General features: G+C 44.2%; 5 protein-coding genes across 5 annotated transcripts; 3 read left to right on the forward strand and 2 right to left on the reverse strand.

Annotated features, from left to right (window-relative positions):
- Window positions 1-6227: 6227 nt before the first annotated feature.
- Cralbp (Cellular retinaldehyde binding protein) lies at window positions 6228-7214 on the forward strand. Its single transcript, XM_017178823.3, has one exon. The coding sequence runs from the start codon at window positions 6228-6230 to the stop codon at window positions 7212-7214; it is 987 nt and encodes a 328-aa protein (XP_017034312.1).
- A 258-nt stretch (window positions 7215-7472) lies between these two features.
- On the reverse strand, window positions 7473-9194 carry PGRP-LD (Peptidoglycan recognition protein LD). The gene is given in 4 exon segments (XM_070285195.1): window positions 7473-7799; window positions 7857-8035; window positions 8552-8863; window positions 8866-9194. Coding segments are annotated over 4 exon segments (933 nt in total). The 5' UTR covers window positions 8981-9194.
- A 140-nt stretch (window positions 9195-9334) lies between these two features.
- On the reverse strand, window positions 9335-10836 carry Pmi (Transmembrane protein Pmi). Its single transcript, XM_017178825.3, has 4 exons — window positions 10722-10836; window positions 10293-10441; window positions 10042-10226; window positions 9335-9986 (listed from the first exon to the last, which is right to left on the reverse strand). Exons 1-4 carry the CDS (start codon window positions 10742-10744, stop codon window positions 9822-9824), a joined length of 522 nt encoding a protein of 173 aa, XP_017034314.1. The 5' UTR covers window positions 10745-10836; the 3' UTR covers window positions 9335-9821.
- A 285-nt stretch (window positions 10837-11121) lies between these two features.
- On the forward strand, window positions 11122-13360 carry Myt1 (protein kinase, membrane associated tyrosine/threonine 1). Its single transcript, XM_017178854.3, has 4 exons — window positions 11122-12269; window positions 12331-12476; window positions 12540-12898; window positions 12956-13360. Exons 1-4 carry the CDS (start codon window positions 11297-11299, stop codon window positions 13089-13091), a joined length of 1614 nt encoding a protein of 537 aa, XP_017034343.1. The 5' UTR covers window positions 11122-11296; the 3' UTR covers window positions 13092-13360.
- Window positions 13361-13677: 317 nt separating this feature from the next.
- On the forward strand, window positions 13678-14732 carry vito (nucleolar protein viriato). The gene is made up of 2 exons (XM_017178732.3): window positions 13678-13836; window positions 13898-14732. The coding sequence occupies exons 1-2, from the start codon at window positions 13775-13777 to the stop codon at window positions 14625-14627; spliced, it is 792 nt and encodes a 263-aa protein (XP_017034221.1). The 5' UTR covers window positions 13678-13774; the 3' UTR covers window positions 14628-14732.
- The last annotated feature ends 36 nt before the right edge of the window (window positions 14733-14768 follow it).

A 14768-nucleotide genomic window follows, 5' to 3' on the forward strand; every position in this document is an offset into this window, starting at 1 on the left:
ATAGTTGCTTGTCAACTTGTATTTAATGTTCATAGCCGCGTTGTTTTATGATAAATGTGGTCTTTATGGGAGCGCAAATGCGTATCGGAACTGAAAACTTAAGTAACCATTTATTAGGCATTTTATTGATTAATAAAATCCCAGCAAACTAATGCGGTCTGAGGTTTAAAAAGGTTTGCCACATATAAACCACGCTTTTGTATATTTAGCCCCAATTTAGAACAGCTTTATAAAAACCCAACGGAAACACGATATTTGGAGGCACATAAAAACTAATGTTGAGGTACAAATTGGCCAGAACAGCCCCAGTTGGCCATTCCCCAGCAATTACCCTACCTGGTATTTATGACAATGGGTCCGCGAGTGCAGCTCAAGAGCAGCGACATTGTCTTGTGCAATTAACAATTAACCATTTTCCATTTTTAGCTTGACGCAATTTTTGGCGACCGCAAGCAAAAGGTAAAGGCAAACCCATAAAGCCCCTAAAAAGTAGCCAAACAATATTTATTTTGAACAGGTGCGCTGCTGGTGACAAACAAAATGCGTCTTGGGCAAAGATAAACTGATAGACTTCCCAGGTCCATGTTATTACGCACTCGTGCTTCCCCCTCATCGATGCCCTAAAGCGGAGCAGATGATAAATTATGTTCTGTAAATCCCCAAAAGTGATATGCAAATTTCGCGCAACATTTTCCATTTTCGGTTTGGGGCAGAATTTACAACTAGATAATGTGGGGATGTTAGAGGTTCATTTTCGAAACAATAATTAAGTCGTGCTGCCGCCGAGTTTCTTCGTCGTTAATTATGGCTAAGACCAAAATCATAAAAGCCACGAAAAATCCGGTGGGCTTTGATTTCGACAAAAAAGGTTTCCTCCATCAGCTCAGCTTTGCCCCATCCATCCGCTCGTCTCACCGAAATTGCGAATTGTTTCGTCTGCTTCGCTGTGAGCCATGTAATGTGTTTATTAAAAATTATATTGTGGTGTTTTGCCATTGAGAGCCGGCAGCGGCGGCACATCTTTATGGCCACCAGCTGATGTGGAGCAATTGGATGGGGCTTGGGAGTGGGACTGCGCCTGGGACTGGGGCATCTCCGGGCATCTCCAAACCCGTTATGCCAGGGAAACGAAAACGAAAAAGAGTTAAAATAAAATGTTTAAAAATAAAAAAATTAAATGCGTGCCAGCGATGAGTGAGCACATTACATCGCGCACTTGGCAAAGCGAGTACGGTTATTACCAACTTACCAACATAACAAATGTGTTTAAAATGTGGCCAGTCCGGTGTGGAGTAGGTCAATCCGTTGGCTCTGGTCAGGGACAATCTCGGTGGAAGGTTATATCGCTGCAATCGGGGGAATAACCGGGTTGTGATGACAGGAAACGGGAGCGCCCAGCTTACACGGAAGTCTCAGAGGACCCCAACGTCTTCCTAATTGAAATTGGACTTAATGGATTTTATAGCCTTGATGATGTTAAGGCGAATTCATTTTAAAAAGCTTGCCTAATCTGGCTTAATTTAATTTAAGGACTTGTAATAAATTTAAGGTCACGATCACACTAAATAAAAACAATGATATTTAAAGCTTTTTGAGTGAATTTTTGAGTGAATAAGAGCTGAAGTGGCTTTAGCATATTATTCAATTAAATTTTACGAAATTGTTGTATCCCAATAGCTCCTAATTTTTTCACGAAAACCTTGAACTTTTCTAGGGCACAATCCTGTTTTGAAACACTCATAAAATGAGATTTTCTTGGCACATCCCATGACTCCGCTTGCCAATGACCTTCGGTGGGCTATCAATAAACCGATTTGTCATTGAGACGGGCCTCATAACGAGATCAACATTAATTATCATCGAACAAAGGCATTTTCACACTGCAGTTTTAATGGTTGTTTAGCACTTTGGGCGTGCCACCACTTCCAACATCAAACTCCAAGTCGAAATCAAAATCCGAGTCCCCACTTCTCGCCCACGGGCAAACGGAAACAAATCATTAGATTTGCATGCGATCAATGCGGGTCACTTTACAGACAGACAGACCTACGCCCTGTGCATTGGGAAATGCCGAAATGTCCGATTGTCCACATTCCCAAAGTCACAAAGCCCGGCCAACGTCATGGCCCTGACTATGAAGGGCCAACGCATTTCCCAGCCGTAAACTGCAATCCGCAGTGGAATGGAAATGATAGCCGGAGAGCTAAGCAAATATCGCCATCGGTTGCCACGGGGGGACAGATCATTAGGTGTTTGGCTATTAGCAAATGGCGACAGCATCATTACCATCGGGGAGATTGCATTTTCAAGGTTTCGAGGCGGCCATTCTCGCCTCAGTGCCACCTGGAATCGTCGTCACTCACTCACTGCTCGGCGCCGGACCATGAAAATGCAAATATTTTTTTTGTTGCTGCGCCCTGATCAATGTTTTTCAATAAACCTAATGAGTGAAATAGGCATGAAAAGGCAAAAAATACAGAGGCACAGACCTGTATGTAACTACACCTGGCGAGAGTGGGGAGAGATGGCGGGAGAAAAGCCGAAAATGAACCGACAGCGAACCTGATTTACAGCCACTGATGACGACTGGCCAGCTGACCAACTGACTGAATGACTTCCATTGCCCAACGACAACAACAACAGCAGCAGCAGCAGCAGCTCTGGGATGCTTTATGGCTACCTTTGATGACTGGGAGCTGGGAGCAGGCAGCAGGCTCTCCTCTCCTCTCAGCCTGGCCAAAAGGTTCGTGTACTTCGTACTTTCGGTTTCGGTTTCGACTGCCTCAGAGTCCAAAAACTTGTTCCATGCAGCGAACTCATCGGAAAAAGCAGTCAGAGTACACAGAAAAAAATATTTAGAGAAAGCTAAGGAAATTGCTAGCCATTTAAAAACAATCACAAATTGGGGACAATAAGTATGATATAAAAATAGAACTAGATTTTCTGAAAATGTAATTATAATAGCAAATTATTTTTTATAAACAAATCCTGTATTTTAAATAATTATTTAAATGTAATAAATAAAAGTAAACAAGACGTATACTTAATTTTTCACATACATATTTCTTATTTTTAAAAACTTTAAAAGGGATTTTAAAGTACTTTAAATAATTAAAAAAAAATATGTTGTAAAAACAAATTCTTTATTTTAAATAATTTATTTAAATGTAAAAAATTAAACAAGGCGTATACTTAATATCTCATATAAAAATATTTATTGCTTATTTTTAAAGACGTTTTTAGGGAATGTCAAAACTTCAAATCTTGATTTAATTGCTAAAAAATAAATATTATTTAAACTAATTAATAATTTAATTTTAATAAATAATTTAACTTTAATACATTTTCTTAACGTGCAACAGCATCGAGCCGAGCCGATCAGATTGCATTCGAATCCCGCTCTGCCAAGCTAGCCATTATATAATCCAGTTAATTTCTTTAACAATTTTTGTTTCTCCGCCGTTGTTCGGTTTTCGTTTTTCGGTTTTCGGTTTTCAGTTTTTGGTTTTCGTTGTTTTGCTAAACGCTAACTCTCCAGCCAGCGTCATTCGTTGTTTGGATACCGCGCTGTGTGGAAGTCCATTTCAATCGGCGCGTTGTCTCTCGAAGATCGTTTGATCATATATCGCCAGGGTAACAGCATCATCATCCATTGAAAGAGCGCTCTTTCTAAAAGGATTGCAAAACGGGCGTTTGGCATTGCTCATACGCAGCGTGTGACGACGGGTTGTGCAAAAGAGACAAAAAGGATTCAAACCCAGGGTGTAAGTGTGTGCCAATTATGTGTGTGTAAATGTGAATAAATTACGCGAAGATATGTAAACATTTAAGAAATAATAAGTATTAAACCAGGATAAAGGAAGGATAAGGCAAACAACACATGAGATAAATATAGCAAACGCAAAATTAAATTAAAAATAAATTAAAATAATATGTAAAAAACAAATTTAAATGAAATATAAATTAAAATAATTTAGTAAACACAAATTTAAATGAAAAATAAATTTATTGAATATAGTAAACACAAATTAAAATGAAAAATAAATTCATATATTAAGCTGGTTTACTTTAAAACAAATTTAGAAATTATCAACTTTCAAATCTTTTTTTTAATTAATAAAGTTTCAAGTTTCTAAATCCATAAGCCACTTTAAAAAATATTATTGAAAACATTTATCCTCAGATAAAAATTGAGTAATTTCTACGAGATCAAAGTAACAAATATTTGAATTAAACCCCCAACATTCATGATTATTTACATTCCAAACTCCTGAGTCAATTTTGAATCAAGCAACCACAGATTTCAATCATAAAGTAATAACAATTTGAAAGCGATTAACCCTTATCCAAAATCAACTTGACTTGAAGTAGAAGCAATCAATTCGGCAGCCAAATCAATCTGTGCAGAGAATATGAGCCCGCTGAAATTACCAAATAAGCCACGATTGCACCGCCTGTTGCATTATTGGCCAGTTAGCCAGCCGCTGTACACAAAAGCCACGCAATCCTCAGCCGCAGCAACGAGCTCCCAATGAAAATGTTGAAACTGCAGGCGGGAGAGCTAGACCTGGAGCTGGAGCTGGGAGCTGCAACTGGGAGAGTGAAAGAGAGGAGGGATCCAGCTGGGGTTGCCCAATGACATTTTGAAATCGCATTTCCAGTTGTTTACAGGGAAAACCGAGACAGCAAGAAAATTGAAAAGCCAGGCGGCAGCAAGCTGAAAGCCGAAAGCTGAAAGCTGAAAGCCATCAATGTCCCAAAAACGGAATCAATTAAATGGCACAGAGTTCGCAAAGTCGTTGCCGCATATGCAAATGTGGTGTCATGGGAAAACGGAACTCGAATGTCGGAATTATCGGGGTCTTGAGCTGAAACAAAGGGCAATCCAAGCGATCGGATCACAAATTGTGTGCAAATATTGGGACTGAGCTGAGCTGATAATGATCGCAGTTTGTTTACTTGGGGCAATGGTGGCACCAATGTGGATTATGCAACCCACCAGCCACCGAAGTCTGGCCAACAAAGGAACGCTTTCTTGTGAACCCAGCGCACTGGACTCTGAGCTCCAGCTAATTATTACCACTATTTTCCATAACCAATTTGTGACCCGCTTTCGGCCAACAGTTTTTGAACTTGAACCAATTCGCAGTTCGCCTTTTTTTAGCCGTCTTTTGTATTTGGCCATAATGCCATTTGTCGGTTTATGGATCTCTTAGTCGCTGTGCCACAACAAAGAGCCCCAGCTCTGAATGAGCCGCGCACAGGCGAGAAAATAATTTATACGTTTTTTCCATTTCGTCGGTTTCGGGGTTTCGCTGAAAATGTATTGTCCATTTGCATTTTGGTCTCGGCGTTATGTTTTAACAAATACAGAGCGCTCGTTTCTTGTGAGTTTTAATTAGCAAATATTTGCAAATTACAACGATGCGTGATCCGGCGGCGTTTGCCTTGAGATCGATGGGACCTTGAACTAATTTCTATGGGAAGTCCATTAATAAATGCTTATGGATCCTCATTAAAGTGCAGAATAGGCCCACCAAAAGCAAATGCAAAAGGGTTTCTTAACAAAATAATTAATTAGATAAATGGGAATAGTAATAGTACCCTGGTTTTCTTTTAAAATTTTAATTTGATGAAGAAACACAACCTTCTTGAAGATTTGTATATTTTATTTATATTTTTTTGACCCTTTTTTTCAATGTATTTTTTAAGATATTTAATATTAGAGTTCATGAACTTATTATACATTATTTCCAATAGATTTTGTATTGTACTTTTAAAGATATTTAATCTTAAAATTCATTAACTTTATTATTTTCAAGATATCTCGTTTAAGACCTCTTGATATAATATCCAATGAATTGCAAGAAATCTTTTGTGTGGATCTTTTGACTTTGGAGAATCAAGGGGAATTACCAGACTGAAGTTGAATCATTTTATTAATATTTAAATATCTACAAAAGCTGGGGATTTTCGGAAAACTTGAACAGCTACAAAGTTAAACAAATAACAAGCCTAAATAAAAATACAAATTATTTTGAGCAACCCATATTCTTATTAAATATATTCTATTCTATCTAAAATTTAAAACTTTAGGGCTAAGAACAATACCTCAACTTTTGTAATAATTAAATACAAATTAAATTAATTAATAACTATACGTTTTGTTTCTCCCACAGCTTCAACGATCCATGCCCAGCGCTTAATCGCATCAGCAGCATCCAGAGATGAAGGAAACCAAGTTAGTCCAAGATCAGGGAGATGGCTCCCTGCCGGAGTCCCTGCTCAAGATTGCCAAGCGGGAGCTGCGCGAGGATCGTTGCACACGGGAGCAAAGCCTGGAGCAGCTGCGCAACTGGGTGGCCAAGAACGAGGATCTGCAGAATGTGCGCTGCGACGACACCTTCCTGTTGCGCTTCCTACGCGCCAAGAAGTTCAGTGTTCCCATGGCGGAGCAGACCCTGCTCAAGTACCTCAACATCCGACGCACATTCCCGCACATGAGCACTCAGCTGGACTACCTGGAGCCGCGTCTGGGCGACCTCATTGACCAGGGTTACATCTTTGCAGTGCCCCAGCGGGACAAGCACGGACGCCGCGTGGTGGTCATCAATGCCAAGGGCCTCAATCCGAAGATCCACACCAGCTGTGACCAGGCCAAGGCGCACTTCCTCACGTACGAATGCCTGATGGAGGACCAGGAGACACAGATCACCGGCCTGACGCATGTCGGTGACTTCTCCGGCGTGTCGACAGCGCACGTGACCAACTGGAATCCCACGGAGTTTGCCCGCATTTTCAAGTGGGGCGAACAGTCGCTGCCCATGCGCCACAAGGAGATTCACCTCATCAACGTTCCCTCTACGCTCAAATGGCTCATCGACTTTGTAAAGAACCGTGTCAGCTCCAAGATGAAAAACCGCTTGATCATCTACGGCAGCGAGAAGGAGCTGATGAAGGGCGTCGACCAGGCATGCCTGCCCTTGGAGATGGGCGGCACTGTGCCCATGCGCGATATGATCGAGCTGTGGAAGCAGGAGCTGGCCGCCAAGCGGGATCTGGTGCTGGGGCTGGACAAGAGTGTCCTGCTCTCTGACCGCGGTATCCAGCGGAGGAGCAGCTTCAATGCAGAGAAGGCCAGCAATGGTGGACCCAACTTTGTGTCACAGATCGAGTCCATCGAGGGCAGTTTTCGGAAGCTGGAGTTCGATTAGCTCTCACCCGCTGTAGCTTTAGTTCTTAGTCCGTAGTTTTAGGCATCAATCCATCCAGTTAACCCAATGCGCAACGCTTCGCAGGTCCCCCGATTCAGGCCAGAGATCCGTAGCCAGATCCCGGGGATCCCACGCTTCGCTTCTCGGTGGCACTTGCTTTACTCATCCTGCGCTTCTTTGTAATTCAGTTTGTTCGTTTGGCGTACAATAAACGAGAGGAATAGTTTGGAACCTTCTATCTAGTCGAGTCTCTTAATCTCACTTGGTTCTCCGGCGTCCCGCATAGCGCGGCCAGTGCTCTAGCTCCCGCTGCACTGCTTCAGCATTGGTATCAAGCACATAGAGCTGATAGTCGGCCTGTAGTCTCCGTCGCTTCAAGGATTCCAGGATCAAGGCCTGGGCCGTTCTTAACTGGCAGTTGCTGGGTGGCCTGCGACTAAAGTCGCCCACAAAGGCCATCACCAGGGAGCTATTCTGTGGCAGATCTCCTGGGTAACTGCTCTCGTAACCCCATCCTCGTGCCTCGAATGTCTGACAGTCGCCCGTGATCAGAAAGTTATAAGGCAGCTCTTCTTCACGGGATTGCTAGAAAAGGACCGGTTTTAAAATGGCTTTGATTTTGGCAGGAGGGAACTCACTCACCTGCAACCTTTGCAGCAGTTGTGGGCAATCTTCCAGGCATCCGTCGCTGGCCGTGTGGGTAAAGAATACGGTGGCAACTCTTCGGGGATCCAGCAGAGTTCCGCGGTTTTTCAGATCCATATCCGACCATATATCATGCTCGATGAGACTGAGCCGATAGCCAAAGTCCGGCACTTGAGCTGCAAGCAATGAGGAGAAGTGATTCAGCTAATAAAATGTCTTTGTTGCTTCATTAAATGGGAAAATATGAAAAGTGAATCATTTAAAGGCAACTGCGGTCTGTATAAATATGGGAAAAATAATTCTGAAAAGTTTTTCATTTGAAAAATTATAAAATGAAAACAGAATTCGTTCCAGAAAACCCTTTATCATGTTTTGAAATCAAGTCACTTGGGTTCTAAGAATAAAATACAATATAAACTTTATTTGTTGAAAGGCAATACACATAAATATGGGTTTCTGTTTGTTTGACTACACTTTTAAATTAATTAATTATTACTTAATTATTATCTTATTATTTATAAATCATCAAACCTAGTGAGTCTCGTGATACTTGGACATTCTCCAAAGTGCCCCTCGATCATTGACCACTTCCGCCTGTGCTCACATGCTCACACTCATGCTGCTCTTATCATAACTCGCTTAGCTTGCTCGAATTTATTTAAACAATAACGACCATCAGCTGGAAAACTCACTTTGTCGCCAGAGCAAATACACGGCCAATCCCAGGGAGGAGGCACACATGAGCAGCAGTCCCACGGATCGCCAATTGAGGCAGTCTTTTGTCAGACTTGAGCTGGTGGAGGAGGAGGAGGAGGACGAGATGGTGGCTGCCAGCAGCGGAGTGGTTTCGCTGACATCGCACTCCTCGTGGATCTGGACATTGATATCCTCGATGGAGCTGAAGCTGCCATAAGAGGTCTTGGAGACGGAGTCGTCATCGGCGTCCGGCGAGGGGCTGCGTCGCGAGGCTGCCGTCGGGAAATATAGAGCAAACAACACATGTTAGCCAAGATAAAAAAGTGCAAATGATTAGCCAGGCGGCACAGTTTGTCCCGGCTGGTCTGGTCTTGGTTCTCATAGTACTTGTTGATGGCGCGCAGACTGTGAGCGCTTACGAACATCTTGGCAGTCAATCCCGATCTCTGGGATAACCAAAGAGATGCCCGTCTGGGGCCAAGGCTTTATCTAATCGACGCACCTTGTTATCTAGTCGGGGTCTGGCTTACCCATTCGCACGGCTATGTGGCTGGAGTCCATGACTGATCTACGGAGTGGGTCAATCGGATTGTTACTGGATCGCACTGGAAAGCACCACCCGATCGATTTGATGCGTTGCCAGCGGCCTGCATAAAGCGACTGAGCCGAGAACAAGGGGAAAAAAGAGAGCCAGATCGCCCGCATGACGTGCGCAACATTGTCATAAATCCGATCCCAGTAATGCTCTCTTATCACATTCTCTTTGCCCAAAGACGGAATTTACACATTTGCATTGCGTTTATTTTTCTTTCCCCCTTCGCTTTCTGATATTTGTATCTTCAACTAGACTCTAAATAACAATCATAAATGGGATTTCTATTATACACAGAAGTTGACGTTTGCTTAATTTACAGTGCTAGCCAGCTCCGGGAACAGTGACTAGACCCTGCTCCACCTTAGGACTAATGCAGGCCATCATCGAACCGTAATAAGTTAGGAGAACATGCAGGACACACACTGACATGGACGCGGGACGACGGAAGCTGGGACTCGTAACCATTTAAAAAACTTCACAAGACAGAAGTAAGCTAAAATCGTTCGAAAATCGTTTGAAAATCGAAATTCTTATAGAAATGCATTCGCTTAGTGCCTATAATCTAAACTTATTACGTATGACGCTTCCGCTTTCGCTTCCTCTTCGGCTGCAGCTGCCATTCTCGGGTTTTGGATTGCATGAATTGCTTGGATATTGGACTGCCAGGCCTCCTACTTGTATGACCGCCAGATTTGCCAGGCGCATAGGGCTGCCGAAAGGAAGGTGACGCCGCGATGCAAGTATTTGGTTTTGCAGTTGGGCGAGTAGCCCAGGATCACAGGCGAGGAGACATCCGTCAGAGGCAGCTGCTCCAGCACGGTCTCATTGTTCTCCACCTGGAAAGGAATAGCTGTTGATTAGGATGCATGTACGAAGAAGCACTCTCTTCACCTGATATTGACAACAAGGATCATAATTCCAGGAAACCGTGTAGAGGCCGCTGCAGAACAGCGACAACGCGCAGGCGGGTGCCGCAATGACAGGACGATCGCGCCACAGCAGGCTGGCCACCAGGGACACCACGCCAGTGGCCACAGCTGTCTTGTGCAGGCAATTGCCCACCCAAATCCAGCGCCCTAAACGAAGAAAGGAATCCAGAATTAAGCACTATATAAGAGCGAATTAAAGCTGATAATCCTCACCGGTTTCATCGCCCAGACGCGGCGGCTCGATTATGATAAAGTCCACCTTCTTCTCCAGCGCCTTGTCCAGCTCGGCCTCGAACCGTTCGTGGGCATTGGAGCTGTCGTACACCTCCCGGATGACATGGAAAGTCGGCACTTTACTCGTGCTGGAAAGGTCAAAGATTTGGGGACATCAATCACTGCTCAGGCCTTTATCTCTGCTGGAGCAGTCAGTCCAAGGTTAAGGTCAAGCTGGAGATTATGCCGCACTGCAGTTGGGGCCGTCACAGAAGCCATTGTCCGGCGCAGAAGATAAATAAATCAAATTGCATAACCGGGAAAGGTGCACGCCAAGATCCGGAGCTCCACTGATGTAGACCAGAGCTCGAGGGCGTTGCATAATCTCACACAGCCAAGTAGGCGGTTAGAATTTTCCGTAATATTTACCTTTCTATATTTCTGCTAACCATTTTGCTAATAATTTGTTTTTTTTTTTTTGTTAATAAACTCAGTGTGGCCACGCTTGAAGCGCCAAATCAATACCACTTTGGTATTAGTTAGTATATACTAAAATATTTGAATTATATCGTAAGTGTAGTAATCCTGAGATCTGGTCCCACGGACATTGATTGTGTGTTTCAATTTTCTATAGTTTTCTCGGGCTAAAGAGCATTTTAAGTTGTTTTGATCATGTAATATTTAGGTTTATTACAAAAATATTACAGTTATTTTCAGACATTTAAATAATTAGCATTTTCAACCTTGCCATCTCTAGCTTACGATATTCCAAATTACGATCAAAAGCAAATAAATTTCAGGGATTAATCAAGTTTTTATGATTAAATCGACCAACTTTAGTAATTCTAACTAACTAATACTAGTTAGTTCTGGCTTTTTGAACACTTATTAGCAGATAATCTCATCTCACCGGCGTCTTATTGTCGCCAGGGGAGTCTGGCATTTCGCCCCTTGTCCGATATGGTCTCACTGCGCACACACTCATTGAAATTGGAAAATTGAAAATGGAAAAGCATCGCTTACCGCTCCCAGAATTGCACGACGATAAACACAGGCACAAGCAGCAAATACAGACCCAAGCCAGCAAGCACAATGGCGAGAACAGCAACCGCTTCCGGCCGCCGAAGAACAAGCGTTACAGGTGCTTCCTACCGGCAGACAACAACAATCTAAACCGCAGCCAGTCGCTGGGATCCTGCAGCGCCAACAGTTCACAGATCGCCCACGCCATCTCCTTCCGGGGCCCGGAGTGTCCCGATGCCAGCATTCTGCCATCCTCGCCCGCATCCGCCGATTGGAGTGACCGAAGCCACTTTGAGCAGTGCTTCCAGCGGCTGGCCAAGCTGGGCGAAGGCTCCTTCGGCGAAGTCTTCCAGGTGCGCGATCGTTCCGATGGCCGACTGTACGCCGTAAAGATCTCCAAACAACTGTTCCGCGGCGAACAGTACAGGGCCGAGCGGCTGGAGGAGGTTCGCCGCTACGAGGAGTTCTCCGGTCACGAGAACTGTATCCGCTTCATTCGCGCCTGGGAACAGTACGACCGGCTTTTCATGCAAATGGAACTGTGCCGCGAGAGTCTGGAGCAGTATCTGCTGCGTTGCCAGCGGATACCCGAGGAGCGTATCTGGCACATCCTGCTGGACCTGCTACGTGGCTTGAAGTCTCTGCACGACCGTAATCTCATTCACCTGGACATTAAGCTGGATAATGTGCTGATTGGCGAGGATGACGAGACCTGTAAACTGGCAGACTTTGGGCTGGTCTTTGATTTGGACAGGTCCAACAGCCGGCATGCCACCGAAGGTGACTCTCGCTACATGGCGCCGGAGATCCTGCAGGGCCACTTCTCCAAGGCGGCGGATATCTTTAGTTTGGGCATTGCAATGCTGGAGCTGGCCTGCTACATGGATCTGCCAGCCAATGGGCCGCTGTGGCACGAATTGCGGCAGGGCATCCTGCCCGAGGAGTTCATTAACAGTGAGTGTGTATGCAAGGCGATCTTTATTTCAGCTTTTAATATTGTCCTTTTTTTTTGTAGAGATATCCTTGGAACTGCAGACAGTGATCAAGTCCATGATGATGCCGGATCCAATGCAGAGGCCCACGGCAGATCAACTGCTCTTGCATCCCAGGCTGCAGCGCATGCAGCAGAAGCGCCAGTCTTTGATGACCCTTGGTCAGCTGGTAGGATATCCTTATGTGCATGGATTAAACTTCCCTTAAACTCATTGTCCTTCATTTTTGCAGTCTCGAAGTATTCGTCGATCCCGTCGAAAGGTCTGGGGTAAAATGTGCAATTGGAAGACCACTGCCTTCCGTTATCTCTTCTACTTTTTGGAGGTCCTGCATCTGTACAAGCCCATCGCCCCGCCGAAACCCAGTATCAATATAGCCCCGTCTTCGCCAACGCCCACATCAAAGCCAAGAGTCCCCCCAGGTGAACTTACGCTGGTGGGCTCCACGCCCATTGCCAATCGCGATTGCTTTGCCTCGCATTTCCTATCCGGCGAGGACCCCCTCGAGCTGTCCCAGCACGGCACCCCGTCAGCCATCAACTCCACGCCGTTGAACCACAACAAATCCCGACTCGAATTGCAAAAGAAGAAGTAAGTAGCTTAGCTTTAGCAGTCCAAGTAACTAGCTTATGACATCCTATCTTTCAGTATGGATTCACTGGACAAGAGTGTCCAAATGGCGGACTTTGAGAGTCCGACTTTCCGCCCGTCGTCGCCCAAGATTCTGGACACCTCCTCCTTCCGCCGCAAGAAACTATTTGCGTTGGACTACGATGATGAGTGAACGAAAGCATCGCGAGATGGAACAATATATCAGTTACGGAACAAATACCAGATACATATGGCAACCGAATATATCGTTATAAATATAGTTTAGATATAGACGTTAGCGTTGTACGAAGTTCCCCTAGAAATAGTCTTACAATTGTGTAATGTTAATGCTTCTTTAGAAGAACTTGTTGAACTTGAACTTATAATCATGTGATATATATACGAAATGCGATTTGAAATGTTAAAAATCATAGAATACAGGTAATTGAAATTACATTTCATTTGATTATTGTTTGGAATATACTAAATATTACAAATATATTACAAAAATATAATATAAAAATGATGTTGGGAAATCTGAAGTTTTAATTGGAATTTTGAAATTAAATTTAATTCAATTGATTGAATTTTACAAATTCGAAAAAAATATATACATAAATAATCATTCGGGAAATCTGTACTTCCCCTCTTGCCCCACTTGGAGATTTTTTTATGTAATGAGCATTTGAAATAACATTAATTTTGATAAATGATTGGATGATACAAATTAAAAATATCTTTAAAAAATATAATTTAAAAGTATGGCATTCAGTTCGACATGGTAAAAGTGTGGTTTCTTCAACGAAACAGCAAACGGCCACACTATACCCGCACATGTTGCTGGTAAACAAATCCCAAAACTTCAAATAATCCAAAATGACTAGAAAAAAGGCTGCCAAGCAGAAAACTGAAGTCGTATTTGACGACAAGAAGCGCATGTAAGTGGGTCAGTCCAGATACAGCCAAATTACTAACTCCCCCATCCCCAACACCCCCCAGAGAGTTCCTCACTGGCTTCCGGAAGCGAAAAAACGAGCGACGATCCCGGGCCAAGGCGGATCTGGAGAAAAACCTTAAGGAGGAGCGCAAACGTATCCGTCAAGAGGTGAAAGATGGCTTCAAGCACCTCAAGAAGTCGTACGAGCCACTGCGCGAGCTCACCGAAGACGACAAAAAGGAGGAGGGCCAGCAGGAGACCTACGAGGACGAGGAGGTTCAGGTTAAGATCGTAGAGTTAACTACCAATGACCTGGCGGCGCAGCGCAACATGCTGGGCGCCAACACAGCCGAGGACAGCGAAGCCGATGAAGAGGAGCAGGCGGCGAGCGAGGACGAGGACACAACACGGCCCGACAGGATACCCGGCATGGACTTCGATCCCAGTGCCCGCAAACGCAAGAAACAGGCAGAGGAAGACGCTGATGAGCCAAAGCCCAAAAAGACTAATCCCACGACCGAGGCAGACATCAAGAGCAAAAAGGACCTAGATCGCATTATGAAAACCAAGACGCTGAAGAAGATGCACAAGAGCAAGGTGTTTAAGCAAAAGGAGCGACTGGACAAAAAGGTCAACCAGAAGAAGGCCAAGCGGGATCGCAATAACACCATCAAGGCCGTGCCCAAGCACCAGCGGAAGCGCCTCAAGTTTGGCAAGGAGCAGCAAAAGTATCGCAAGGGCAGGATGATCAACAAGAAGGAACTGCGGCGCAAACGGGGCGGGGGCGACTAAGTGTAGCATCAGTAGTTATCGTTGTAGTTTGTTTAACGGTTTATTTACTATTACTCTAGAGTGTGTGGATCAAATAAACTGTTTAATTCCTGGCTTGTACAATAATTTTTCTAAACACGCCGCAGCGCCGGTCGTTCGCTC

This window comes from Drosophila kikkawai, chromosome 3L, assembly GCF_030179895.1.
Source record: "Drosophila kikkawai strain 14028-0561.14 chromosome 3L, DkikHiC1v2, whole genome shotgun sequence".
In the NCBI taxonomy this organism is placed as follows: Eukaryota; Metazoa; Arthropoda; class Insecta; order Diptera; family Drosophilidae; genus Drosophila; species Drosophila kikkawai.

What these genes read in the sequence shown, in the direction of transcription:
- Pmi (XM_017178825.3), bottom strand. Translation starts at nt 10,744, where the DNA reads ATGGTTAGCAGAAATATAGAAAG. An exon ending in GTTAGCAGAAATATAGAAAG is followed by an intron (nt 10,442 to 10,721) that starts GTAAATATTACG and finishes TGACCTTTCCAG; the next exon opens with CACGAGTAAAGTGCCGACTT. An exon ending in GCGTCTGGGCGATGAAACCG is followed by an intron (nt 10,227 to 10,292) that starts GTGAGGATTATC and finishes TTCTTCGTTTAG; the next exon opens with GGCGCTGGATTTGGGTGGGC.
- Myt1 (XM_017178854.3), top strand. Translation starts at nt 11,297, where the DNA reads ATGGAAAAGCATCGCTTACCGCTCCCAGAATTGCACGACGATAAACAC. An exon ending in GCCCGAGGAGTTCATTAACA is followed by an intron (nt 12,270 to 12,330) that starts GTGAGTGTGTAT and finishes TTTTTTTTGTAG; the next exon opens with AGATATCCTTGGAACTGCAG. An exon ending in CTCGAATTGCAAAAGAAGAA is followed by an intron (nt 12,899 to 12,955) that starts GTAAGTAGCTTA and finishes CCTATCTTTCAG; the next exon opens with TATGGATTCACTGGACAAGA.
- vito (XM_017178732.3), top strand. Translation starts at nt 13,775, where the DNA reads ATGACTAGAAAAAAGGCTGCCAAGCAGAAAACTGAAGTCGTATTTGAC. An exon ending in TTTGACGACAAGAAGCGCAT is followed by an intron (nt 13,837 to 13,897) that starts GTAAGTGGGTCA and finishes AACACCCCCCAG; the next exon opens with AGAGTTCCTCACTGGCTTCC.
- Cralbp (XM_017178823.3), top strand. Translation starts at nt 6,228, where the DNA reads ATGAAGGAAACCAAGTTAGTCCAAGATCAGGGAGATGGCTCCCTGCCG.